At 47.7% G+C, this 12458-nt stretch overlaps 1 protein-coding gene across 3 annotated transcripts in view; it reads left to right on the forward strand.

Annotated features, from left to right (window-relative positions):
• LRRK1 (leucine rich repeat kinase 1) overlaps positions 1–11704 on the forward strand; it is an 82607-nt gene extending 70903 nt beyond the window's left edge. For all 3 annotated transcript variants that reach the window (XM_069798559.1, XM_069798561.1, XM_069798560.1), the window contains 5 exons: positions 126–243; positions 1594–1710; positions 6757–7592; positions 8176–8277; positions 10196–11704. In XM_069798559.1, coding sequence (XP_069654660.1) covers positions 126–243; positions 1594–1710; positions 6757–7592; positions 8176–8277; positions 10196–10373 — 1351 coding nt within the window. In that variant the 3' untranslated portion in view covers positions 10374–11704. The remainder of the gene's footprint in view (positions 1–125; positions 244–1593; positions 1711–6756; positions 7593–8175; positions 8278–10195) is intronic.
• The last annotated feature ends 754 nt before the right edge of the window (positions 11705–12458 follow it).

Here is a 12458-nt window from a genome sequence, read left to right on the forward strand (position 1 = left end):
AGCCTTGCAGCATCATCCACATCTGGACAGTCACGATACATCTTGCCCAGAAGTGCTGAGTGCCGTCCTGTAGCAGTTTGCAGGCTGAAAGTTGGCTATAGGAAATTGTTATTTGCTCCTTTCAGAAACTACACGGTGGTGAATCCAGAGAAAGGAGTCATAGAAGTGGAGAGGATGAGTTGCCCAGGAATGAAGCTATGCTGCCAACTAAAATTTCAGAATGCCCTCTGGGCTGCCACTGAGGTGAGTCTTGTCTGCACTTCAGTGCCCCATTCAAGAGGGGCCTCGTTAGAAGAGACAAAAATGAAGAGAAAGAGCCTATTAAATTAGTAAAGCTGAGAGTGTTTGAGACAATGGGCGTCTCAGATGAGCAGTGTGACTGCATCTGCTGTCTCCGGGTGTATTGTTTCTACCTGTTACATAGCTGATATCTAGATCAAAATCGTGCCTCCTGGTGTTCAAAGCGATCGTGGGAACCTCGGCTTTCCGAGGCGAAACTCTCCAGATTGTAGCGTATCTGTACCCAGGGTTTCTTCTGGGAAATGGCCTTATCTGTAAGCGATAAAGGGAAGCAGTGAAAGAAACCATGCGTTTAAGGGTGGGGTTTTGAAAGAGGCCTGAGGGATTTGAAAGTTGGTGGGAAATGGGTACCCAAGTTTTGTGTTCACTGTGGAAAACTGTAGCTAAAAAGATAAGAGTGAGAGAGCATGGCTCATTTATCCCTCAGAGCCCCTGTCCGCCCATCAAAAAGGGCTGTGTTAAGTGTCAGCCAGTTCTGACACAATTGTTTGACACAAACCAAACAAAAAATAGCTGAGGCAAATTGAAACATTCCTGAAGTTCAGTGTTTCAGAGTGGGGCAGAAAGGCCACACTTGCTGAATAAATAATTTGTGTTGGTTAATTGTGTTGGTTAATTCACTCCACCCTAGTATGGATGCTGTAACTGAGTGAGAATATAGATCTTTTTTCCCCCGTAGGAAAATAAGATATTTTGTCTCTTTTTGTTCCCAAATAGAGGTAAAGTTCAAATATTTCTATTTTTTTCATAACAAGAAGTATAGAAAAATTAAAATTTAAAAATCTTAAAGCATTGTATTTCCACCTTTTTGATCAAAATGAAATGTGTTGCTATTCCCCAAACTGGGTGCTCTGTCAGTTTAGTAGATTTATGAGGCGTAGAGCAGGTGTAATTCCACATACAATGTAATACTAGTTTTCCTTGAATTGACTTATTAATGCAGAATAACATACAACGTGTTTCAGTTGTCCTGGCACATTTTGGATTTGTGCAGTCAGGGTTGTCAAATGGTACTTTAAGATGTTGTATTAAAACACCTACAGCAGTGATTTTGGTGGCTTTTGGATAGTGCATATATTGTCCACAGCTCATTCTGGGGAAGGCAGTACCTGCTTTCTACCCACAGACAGGGCAAATGCTCTCCAGGGAAAACAAATTGAAATCCAGGCTTTGGGTATGAAAAAATACAAGTTAAAACTGGTTTTGGAACCAATTTTATCTTGTTTGGGTATCAAAGTATGAAAAGCATGGAAGATGAATGAAATGTATAGAATTTTATGTGCTCTTTTACAGGACCAGAAGATTTCTGTGTATGGGTTGCAGGGCATGTGTCCTCTAAAGACTCCACAGAAGGGTTTAGACACTCCTGCTACTGTGAGCTGCTTTCTAGTAATGCCTGTTGTCAAAAAGGTAAGGAGGAACGTAAAGGAAAAGGGGCATCAGTGAGACTAAGCCGTCTGCTGCCGGGCCAAGCTGCCAGGGTTTGCATGGCTTGTCACTAGCTAGTGGTGAAGGACTTTGCAATGCCCAGGAACATTTTGGCAGTGCGAGGAGAAGGTTTCCAGGTCTTTGTGCCTCTGCCAGAAGACAGAGGTGTATGCAGGAGCCTGAGTCAGGGGACCAAAGCTGGCACCTCCAAGCCTGCTGGGAAAATAGTCAAAATAGATCAAATTCTTCTGCAAGGAAGTTTTCCAGCTGTGTTTCCACATCACTGGAAGACAAGGTTTAGGCTGATCAAGCAAAGTAGAGAGGACATGAAACAATAATTAGAATAGAGATTTGTTAACTGCTAATGCAGGACTTGGGTATATCCTAGCTCTTGTACCCGCTCTTTTCTTGGTGTGTGTGCATGCTGTCATTTGTGTGCACAATCATCTTGAAATATTTCCTAGGCTCAGCCACATTTCTTTTTTTGGTTTTGAATGAGAACACTTAGATAATATAGCTCTTATGGGTAATACAGCTGTTACAGATAATACGGTAATTACTCTTACAGGTAATAACAGAAGTTATATGCTATCTGTTTAGTTCTGGAATTGCTAACATCCAGGTACTGGCAAGAGAAATCTGACATGACTGCCTATTGCGGACAAGTCTTGGGAGATGTATAAAAACTGGTTTTGGGCTAAATTGCCTCCTGTTTGCTTACAGCCACCTCAAGTAAAAACATATAATTATGTTCCAACATTATTGGTAGCTGTGTAGTTTTTGCAAATGCCAGCAGACTGGTATGTGTCTAAAAGCTCAATATGGAGCAGCTCTCGGAGTGACAGTGGAGCTGTTTTGTACCAAATGCCTGTTCTGCATTATTGTCCATTTCTGGCTCATTTGCTTGGACTGGTGCGTCGCTGCAAACTGAATCTGAAGCAGATGGTTAGTGTAAGGTGTACCGCTTCACTTCCAAGCATGTAAGTACAACTGAAATAGGGCATAGATCTAAAATTGGCACAGGAATAAATTTCACCCGCCGGGAGGCTGCATCTGTCGGCTTTCTTTGGCTCCCAGACCTGCAGCATTTCTCCACCGTGGAGTTTCATTTCTGATGTGTAGGGCAAATTTCTTTTTCACGCTGCCTGAGGTTTTGTCCAGGACAGTCGAACGAGTCTTTCACTTTCAGCTTTTCCACTGTCATACAGCTTGCAAAGCCATTCCTCAGGGGTTACGAGTGGCTTTATGTCTCCTGGTTTCTATTTTCAGTTTGTGGCTTGCCTAGAAAATGTCATAAATAATGCCAGGCCCTACAATAGTAATATTGAGTCTAGACACCTCCCTTCCTCCCCCGACCCTACCCAACCTTCCAGAAATCCACATCCCTTCGGCGCACTCCTTCTTAGTTTATTGGACTTACTTTTTCCTCTCTCCTTTCTGTGAATGAGTTTGGCAGTGAAATAGCCAGAGCAGCAGCCATAGGGATGTGCAGACCAGGTTGGCAAGAAACTGAAACGGCCAGTTCTTCCAAAAAAGCTAAGTGGAAAGCTTACACTTGTCAAACTCACTGTACAGTGCAGTGAGCTGTATCACAGTTATCACATAGTCATTATTGTCCAGTGGAGAAGAGAATTGCTTGCACTTCCCTGGGAAGAAAGCCTTTAACTGATGAGATGTGAGGAAACTTGCAGTCAGAGAATTGCCGAGGGATGTTGCTGGGAAGGGGAATTCTTTATGACTGCCTTGGGAAGACTGATCCAAAAGAAATAGTTTCCAAAACTTGGTTTCTCATCCAAAGGAAGCATCATGGAAATTTAAAAGCAGCAGAGAGGGGCCCAGAATCCAAAACTCAGCCGCCAAGGAAAAGTCTTGTACAATTTAAGCTTTTTTGTTGCATGCTTTCTGTCAGCAATATCACTGGTTTTGGCAAACAATAAAATTCTCAGTAAATTCCCTTTCAGAAAAAAGCCAAACAAACAGGTTAAAAAGAGCAAAACAAGATGCTTTCTGAATTGGTTTGCAGCATTCTTACAAAAAGATGTTGAGGGAGAGAGAAATCTGAATGGGTGCAAGCCTCTGGCCTCTTGCAAAAACCTGGAACGCATGAAAACAAAAGCTGCATTTAAAGGCTGCAGCCTGCCATGGCGTTCACTGCCAGCAGTGCCAGACCATGCGGGGAAGAGAGGAGGAGGTGACCGAGGCCGTGGTGCCGAGGGCTGTATTTTTTTTTAACCTGCTCACAGCAGCCAACCCGGCGGCTCCGAGCCTTGCAGTGTCCTCAGCTGCGAGGACAGGATGTCTGGAGCCAGCTCATCTCCTGCACATCACATACCGTCACAGCCCCGCTCAGAGGCCTTCCTCCCTGGCACAGCAGGACTTCTGGCAGGACGGAGACTTCAAATGCAGTTTTGTTGCTGTGTGTTTTTGTTGGCTCTTTGTGGAGCCCAAATGTTGAAAATGAATTCTGAGAAAGTTACTTAAGGTTTCTGGAGGCTGCTGCCCTGCCTGCCTTTGGTCACTGTTGTAATACCCTGATTCGGAGAGTTTTGCCTCGCTGCCCGGCTGCACCAGCACCTAATAAAGTCTGGTGAGCCGGTGGCACCCGTGGGTGGGTGGCCTTTGCCATAGTCTTCTTTGAAATGGGTCAGGTCACTCCCTTGTCTCAGTCAGGCAAGGGATGGCAGGTTGAGGGCATTTCTCTGCTTTTGAGTTCCTACTCCTCGTTTCTTAAACAGAGAGATAACAACAGTGGCTGGATACAGACAGGTCCCAACAGCCAAGCCCCAAAGCATAAAATATCTTCCAGATTTGCATCCACCATTGTGCTTTTCCAGACAGGCTAGGATTTGGCAGAGTCAGTATTACTGGTAAAGCTGGGTGGGGATCACTGATGCAGCTTTGCCTGGTTATGGTGCCGATTGCTCAGTGCTGGGGAGATTTGGCCTATGGAACCCAAAGTGGAATCTGGATTCTGTTCTGCAGTAGCTGGTGCTAATCAAAGAAAGAAAAATATTTTTTGTTAAGACTATGCTTGGATAATTCAGCATTTTCAAATCAAATGAGATAAAATTATGGAGATCTCTGAAGACTTTAATAGTGTCTTGTGTCACACTAGGAGCAGTTCAGGTTAACATACCCATATTACAGTTAATTTCAGATGTTGCCATTTCAATTTAAATTTTCCATTTTTAGTAAGAAATACCTATTGTGCAGGGTCCTTTGGACTGAAAAAGTTGGACCATTTCCATCAATGTGGGCTGTTCTGCTTTGTTTTGTTCTGTTTTAAATAATTGAACTCCTTTCCAAAGAAAAAGTAACCCAAAACCCAGCTTGTGCAAAGCTTCGTGCCACGTTCCAACCTATCAATGCAACTCCCTGGCAAACCCATATCCAGGAGTCTTTGCACCAGATCCACATGGCAGCGGGGACATGGCACCGAACACTGCAGGCCATTTGGGTTTCTTTTAATTAGTGGTTAGAGAATTGGGACTGGACTGAGTTAAAGTCCAAGTCCCATTTCACAACTTTCCACTTGCTTCCCTAGTTTTTCCCATTACAGTAAAATTCTGCTGTGATTTGGATTAGTCATATGGGCTCAGTATACTCATGGTTTTACTCATACTTTGTATGCAGATAGTGTCTTTTTGTCCAAGACTCTTAATGAGCCTTGGAAACAGTAGTATCAATTAAACTAGTACTTACCTCTATGCTGTCTGCCCCTTGATATCTGGGAGCTATTCAAGATACTGATTTTGGCCTCTGCGGACTTAAGCAGTCTGGGGGCTATCTTCCAGGGCTGGCACAGCCAAGATCCCTGGAAGGGCACAGGCTTTCCCTTAATTTATGAGCAGCAAGGGGTGATGCCGAGTCCCCATCCCATCTCGCAGAGGCAGGCAGCGTTGCTGGCGTCCCGGGCACGCCGGGAGGCAGGGCTTTCTGCCACGGCTGGACTGCGGAGGGGTGAGGCTGTGTCAGTTCAGCTGGCGGTGCTCTGTCTGGTTCTGTTCGTTTTGCTTTGCTTAGTCCGGCCAGATTGTAACAAAAGCAAAAGAGCCCTGGGCAAAGGGTCTTTTTTTAGAATTTATTGCTCCACGGGGAGGAAGTGGAAAGGCCTTTGAGGTAGGTATTGTTTTATCTGCTTCACAGATGGGAGAGTTTCTGGTACAGACCCGAGGTCATGGGGAGTTTTGTTCCCAAGAGATCCATTTCCCAGTGTGTTTAACAGCAATTTACACCGCTGTGATGAGCTGGAGGAGTCAGAGATCCGTCAAGCTGTGGCCTTCTCACCAGCTCCTGTCCGCGGGACGTGATGGTATCCATCGCAGCAGTGCTGCAGAGTGCAGCACCGGAGCTCGGTGTCAGCCATGGCTCCTGCAGCCAACACATCTGTACATTTAGGGGCAGGTTTTTAACTACCTGCAGAATTGTTCATGGCACTTGGCAGCTGCTTTGCTGGACTGCTGCTGCTTCTGTGCCCTTTGCTGGGATGTCTCTGAGCTGCCAGGGATCCCAGACACAGAGCACGTCCCTGGGAGGAGTGGTGCTGTCAAAGCAGCAGACATCGGATGCAGAGCGATCACTGTATGCTCTTTTTTGCAAGAGGATTGCCTCCCCTTCTTTCAATTTTTACTGTATTTCTTCCATTCCTTTCCTACCTACACTGATAGCAATAGTTTTACTCCTTTTTGGAAATGAGCCGGGTTTCTACAGCTGGATTCTTAGGATCATGATGGCTGTTTCTGAACATACTCCAGCTTGAATTTGTTAACCTTTGGGGCAGGCTGCCAGGTCTGTCTGTCCTCCCTTGCCAATAAAGAGAGAGGTAATACTGGGTGAGAGGAGTATGGCTCTGCAGCAGCTTCTATGTAATGACTTCTTTTTATGTTGCTGTTATCACTGAGTGATTTGGGGTAAGTTACTAGTGTACTTGCAGGATTGTGAGAGGCAGCCAGAGCCTCTTGGATTGAAAGCTCTCATATTGCAGAGAAGTGAAGAATCTGGATAGTGAATCTGCTTTCTTTCTTGCAGAACTCGTATGTGGTGCTGGCTGGCTTGTCGGATGGACTTGTAGCAGTGTTTTCAGTGTCCCAGGGCATCCCAGGGGACAGCTGCTCCTACCTGTGCTCCCACACAGCAAACAGGTCCAAATTCAACATTTCTGATGACGACCCCCGGCAGAACCCGTACCCTGTGAAGGCCATGGAGATCACCAACAGCGGAGCGGAGGTCTGGTACAGCAACGGCCCCGGCATCCTCATCATAGACTGTGGCACAATGGAGATCAGCAGGAGGCTGGAGCCCTTCAGCCCGCCATCAGTGATCACATCCATTGCCTGCAACTCTGAGTGTCACGGGGAGGAGGTGGTGTGGTGTCTGGATGATATAAGCAACTTCCTGGTGATGTATCATGTTACCACCTATCAGCTCTGCGCGCGCTACTTCTGCGGAGACTGCAGCCCCCTCAGGGACATGTTTACAATCCAACAACCTTCTGCAGCCATCCCAGCTACGGCACCTATAAACCACAAAGCGATAGAGAGTAACCCGCTGGTGGACATGAGCATTATCTACAGCCCAGAGGTTGGCACCCAGATACTAAACCACCAGGACTCGCTCACAGATTATTGCTCTGTGTCTTCCTACTCCTCCTCGCCTCCTAACAGGGTAACTCGATGCCCCTCCAGCCTACCCAGCTCACCCATGAGCTCTTCCAGTGCACCGCTCTCCACAGATTTTGAGGAGTCTGACAAATTTCATGAGCTGAAGCCTTCCCTGGATCACGATGCTATGCCTGCAGGTGACAACATGCAGCATCTCCAAGCTGTCAAGATTCTTCCAGTAAAAGACCTTATATGGATCCCCAGGTAAGTGGGTCACTTGTCAAAGCAACTTTGTCAAAATCCCTCCTGGGCTGAATGTGGGATTAGTTCAGGCTAATTCAGGAGCTTTTGCATTCCCAGTATGGTTCACCTGGCCAGAAAATCAAGTTACCATTAAGAAATTTTGTTCCCAGTACAATGGTACATTGATTTTCTACTCCTTTTCAAAGATACCTAGTGCTGAGCAGAATGGTACATCTAAGGTCCTGCCAGATTTCAGCAGAATGAGAAGGTGGGTGGTAAGACTCAAAGCCCTGTTTCCCCAGCTACTGAGGAAACAAAGAACAGCAGGCAGCTTCCTTGCTCAGACGCAACCCTGGCAAGTCCTGTTGCCTCCTGTTGAGCTGATGGAAGGCACTGGGAATCTGATTTTTTCTGTCACGAGGACTCTTGCTGTAGTGGATTCAGGTTGCCCTGCTGGCATTGCAGTGCCCCCTTCCCTGCAAAAGGTCGCGTAACTGCAGGAGGGATTGCAGCAGAGAGGATGGATATCCAGCATGGATCTTCCTCAGCTGTCAGCAGTCCCCATTGCTGAGTACATGTAACATCTCCCTCGCTTCTCTTCTAGGAGAGGAGGGGATATTATCGTTATCGGACTGGAGAAGGAATCCGGCACCCAGCGGGGCAGAGTGATCGCTGTGCTGAAGGCTGGGGAACTGGCTCCCTACGGGTGAGGCTGACTGGGTAGTGCCCATCACACCAGTCTCCAGGAGCAGAAGGGGACTGGGTGACAGAGGGTGGTTCTGCAGGCTCTGGGGGCTCTTGGGAGCTTCCCTCTTGACTTCCAGCAGCATCTGAGAAGGTCCCAGCCAGAGGAGACACAGTTGCTGGTTGTACATCCAGGCACGTGCATACTCTTACAGCACGACAGATGGTGAGGAGAGGGCACCACGACCATGGTCTGGTCTCCAAAAGCCACCAAGACTAAGTACCCCCATAATGAGACAGGCAGGACCGTCTTACACAATGCAATAAACATTGGTCTAATCCTGCCTGGTGCTGACTGCCGGTGCTCTGAGGGCACCTGACAGAAGAGCGGTAGAGCTTGGCAGACTCAGGCCCTGCGTTAAGAACAAGAGGTGTATTTATGCAGAGTGCAGTGCTTGTCTGTGGCTGCATTCACGTGGCTCAGGTTGACGTTCTGGCTCTAAATGAACACCTTTGTGCTGTCGGCAGTGACGGGCCAGGGGAAGGCTCCTGGAGCACAGGGGAGAGCAGTTATATGCATTAATTTAAAATGTTTCATACAGTGAACGAGAGTCCAGGTAAATAAATAGCTGCTAGAGAGATGGGGGTGTTCCTGCTGATCACTTAAATACCAGTCTGGGATTGTACTATTTATGTCCAAACAAATGGAGGTTAAGCAGTGCTAAGGATTATAAATGATCATTTATTACCACTGGGCAAACACAACAAGAGATCAAAGTGCTCCTGCCATTCCCTCTACTTGTGAACTGAGTGTCTTTACTAGTTAGTTGGGAGTGGAGTATTCTCTTTATTGTTCACAGATACTCTTAGGTTGATTTTGCTTTACCCAAATTAAGTGTGGAGTTAAGGCAAAGTGACGCTGCCATCTCAGACTTGTCCTGCTTTGCTGCTGTGCAGCGTGGCTGGTTCAGGCACAGTGGCCATTGACTCACCCTGTTTTAAGAGCAGGATAAAGACCAACAGATAGTGCCTGCCTCCTCTAAGCCTTTCCAAGTGCAGAGCAGGGTAGGGAGGTGAGGGAAGGGAGGTGGCTTCTTAGGAACAGTTTGTGATAAAAACCAGCTGCCAAGAACAGCTCTTGTTGCAAGTTCTCCCCATCTAGGGGCCCTTCTGGGGAAACAATTTGGGGCTGGTCTTCCCCCATCAGCTATCAGAGTGGTAGAAAGAGCCCAGCAAGGGCTGGACTCCTGTCCCTTGAACCCTACAAGGACAAAAATGTCATCTTCTGCCTGGCCCCCTCCCTCTGGGGTATCTGCAGGGCTAGCTTCAACTACTGTTGTTTGATCAGGTAATGTGCTCAGAGACCATGAAGGAAAGTACATGCAACATGACGCTGTCATGCAGACTTCTCCTACACGAACTTTGCGGATCCCTGGGCTGTTGCCATAGCCATGCCTGCTGGTCTGGACTCAGGGCTCATACCCTGAGCTGGCAGAGCTGGGCCCCATCCCACTTCCACACTGTATTTCAGGCTGCAGAAGCTCTTGGCAGCCTGTTAGCTGTGGCATGATGGAGCTGTTTTGAAAATGCCCAGCTGGCAGCAGGCAAAAGTGTCTGTGGATTTAGCAAATCGGGAGATTAACAGCAACTTCAAAACGTCACAGCAGACTTAAGCACCCACCTGCATGTTTAGGCACCTGAATCCCTTTAAAAATCTTTTCCCATGTCACTGAGCCACTTGCTTTTGCCGTGACATAGTTTCTGATCCCTCTCTTTGTTATGTTCTCCTTTCTCAAGGATTTGCAGCTTATAAAAAGAGATTCAGTAGCTGGAAAGGAAAGCTTGTGAGTCAGTGCATCCCAGATGAGCAACAGTGTGCTGTGTTAGCAGAGCTGCTCTCCGCTGTAATGCCCTTCTCTGCTCTGTTCTTCTTTTCCCAGGACGCTGGTGGATGCTGCTCTCATAGCAAAGGACACAGTTGTGTGCTGCTTTGAGAATGAAAACATGGAGTGGTGCCTGGCTGTCTGGAGGGGCTGGAGTGCCAGAGACTTTGACGTTTTCTACCAGGCCTACGAAGAGCTGGGAAGGCTTGAAACCTGCATGCGAAAAAGAAGGTAGTGCTTGTGGTGCTGGGAACGGAGGCTCAACGAAAGATGGAAGGGTCCTGTTCTGAGCACGCCTGGACTCCATGACACAGCCCTGGAGAGGGAGGGGACGAGGGGTGCGTGGGGGGAGTGTGCGTCTGGTTTGCTGCTAATGAGCACTGTGGGGTTCCCATGGCTGGAGCCCCATCAGGGCTTTCGGGGACTGAAGAAACTGGTGTGAGCAGGGCAGGGACGAGCCTGGGAGCTGGGCTCTCTCTCCGCTCTCTTGCTCTGTCACATGCTCCCCTGCAGTAGTCGAGAGCAGAAGGTGGAGGTGGCTGCAGGTCTGCTCATGCCTCTGTTTCCAGTTTCTTCTTCCCCATTTTAAATTCCTTCCTCACCTTCAGCATGCCCTGGCTGCTGCTGCTGCTTTTATAGTGTATATTGTCAGCCGGGAGAGCTCTGTTAACCTCAGCAGGCTCTTTCCTGGGAGCCTGAGCACGTTATAGTCCTCATTGCCTGCTGGCCGGTGGTGCGGTTCACTGTAGGCTAATCCACCCTGCTCCCGAGGGAAATGCATCCGTTGGAAGCCCTGCGCTGCGGGGCTGCTACCCACATCCCTGCAAGTTTGTTAGAGGCTACTTCAGGTGTAGCCCGTTGTGACTGCTGTGTAGAGACATCCAGGTGTAAGAACCAGCAATAAGCTTTGGCTGGCCACTGCATTTCTGGTACCTAAAAGCTATTGTGGTACAGCATTACTGTGAGAGAGCCTAAAATAATCTGCCAATAATACTGCACAATATCTCAGTGAGTGAGTGAGCTATTTAATTGCACTGTTGCAAAGTCACTTGTAAATAGAGCTGATTGATACAAAGCAAAGCCACTCGGTTTGACAGATACTTCCTGGTGTAAGAGAAGGGAGCCCTGTGACCAGGAAGGTTTATAAACTGTCTTTGCTCCACTCCTCTTCCTCTTGGTAAATGCACTCTGGAGTATCAGGAACACAATAAGCTTAATTTGCCTGTGTGTCTGTGCAGCTTCTGATCACCACAGCTTTTATTTTATCTTCATTAGTGGCCTGGGATGATGTATTGGCTCTGAATGTAATGGCACTTAGTTATCCCAAGCATGTACAGCAGTGTAAAAAGTGAGCCTGGCTAAGCACCCTGTAAAAAGGTGTACAGTTCAAATTTTGGACCTTTTTTTTTTTTCTATCCCAAGAAACTTGTGTGAGCATCGGCAAGGCTGGCCAAGGCCGAATGGGCAGGTTAACCCTCTGGTTCACATTTCTGTTGCAGGCTGCTAAAATATCCTTCTTCAGAAATAGAGTGTATCTTAAAATAAACAGATTCTTCCCCACAATGACACTGCATTGGTGGTGCTTTTTATTGGCAACCCATGCCTGTATGCAGGGTGTTTGGCGTTTGCAGCGTCTGATTAAAATGCTTGTCCTCCTGATGGGCATAGCCTGAATCGGGTTTACAAGTACAGTCTGTCTCCTTACCTGGCCTTACCTGTTTCCGTCCCCCTGTGGCTCCTGTGGCAGCACCACTGTGCCCTGGTTTGCTCTCCCTCGCCAGGACAAGCTCTGCTGCCTGTTGTCTCGGGCATGGGGAAGAGGTGGCTCAGCCCTTCACTGCTACTGCCATTTGACAGACATTTTCACAGCTGCCCCAAGAGTTTATCCTGACTCAAGCTTAGCTGTGAAATAGCTGTATCTGTGTCAGGGCTAATTAACTGCATTTCCCTGAAACTGTGTCACCTACTTCCCGTCCTGCTGCATCACCCAAAGCAGCACGTGCCTGCCCACACACCCATCACCTGAGTTGGGGTTTAACCATCCCACAGGCGCCTACTCTGGGTGCCAGACCCCTTTTACATGCGTGTACTATTTTCTGATCCTTGAAGCCCCAACAGGGGCTATAAAACAGCTTGTACCATCATTCAGCCTTGCAGATTTTTTTGAAGAAAACACTATCTGGAGGAGCCACAGCAGTTCTTCGTCATCCCTCTCGAGCAGAATATCTTGCTTACCATGCTGCTTCCAAAGCCAGCGTGGGGCTGTGCCCCCTGCGGGCTCCCCAGCACCCACAGAGGTCAGCCGGAGCCTCTCCCAAAC

Source organism: Haliaeetus albicilla, chromosome 12 (genome assembly GCF_947461875.1).
Source record: "Haliaeetus albicilla chromosome 12, bHalAlb1.1, whole genome shotgun sequence".
In the NCBI taxonomy this organism is placed as follows: Eukaryota; Metazoa; Chordata; class Aves; order Accipitriformes; family Accipitridae; genus Haliaeetus; species Haliaeetus albicilla.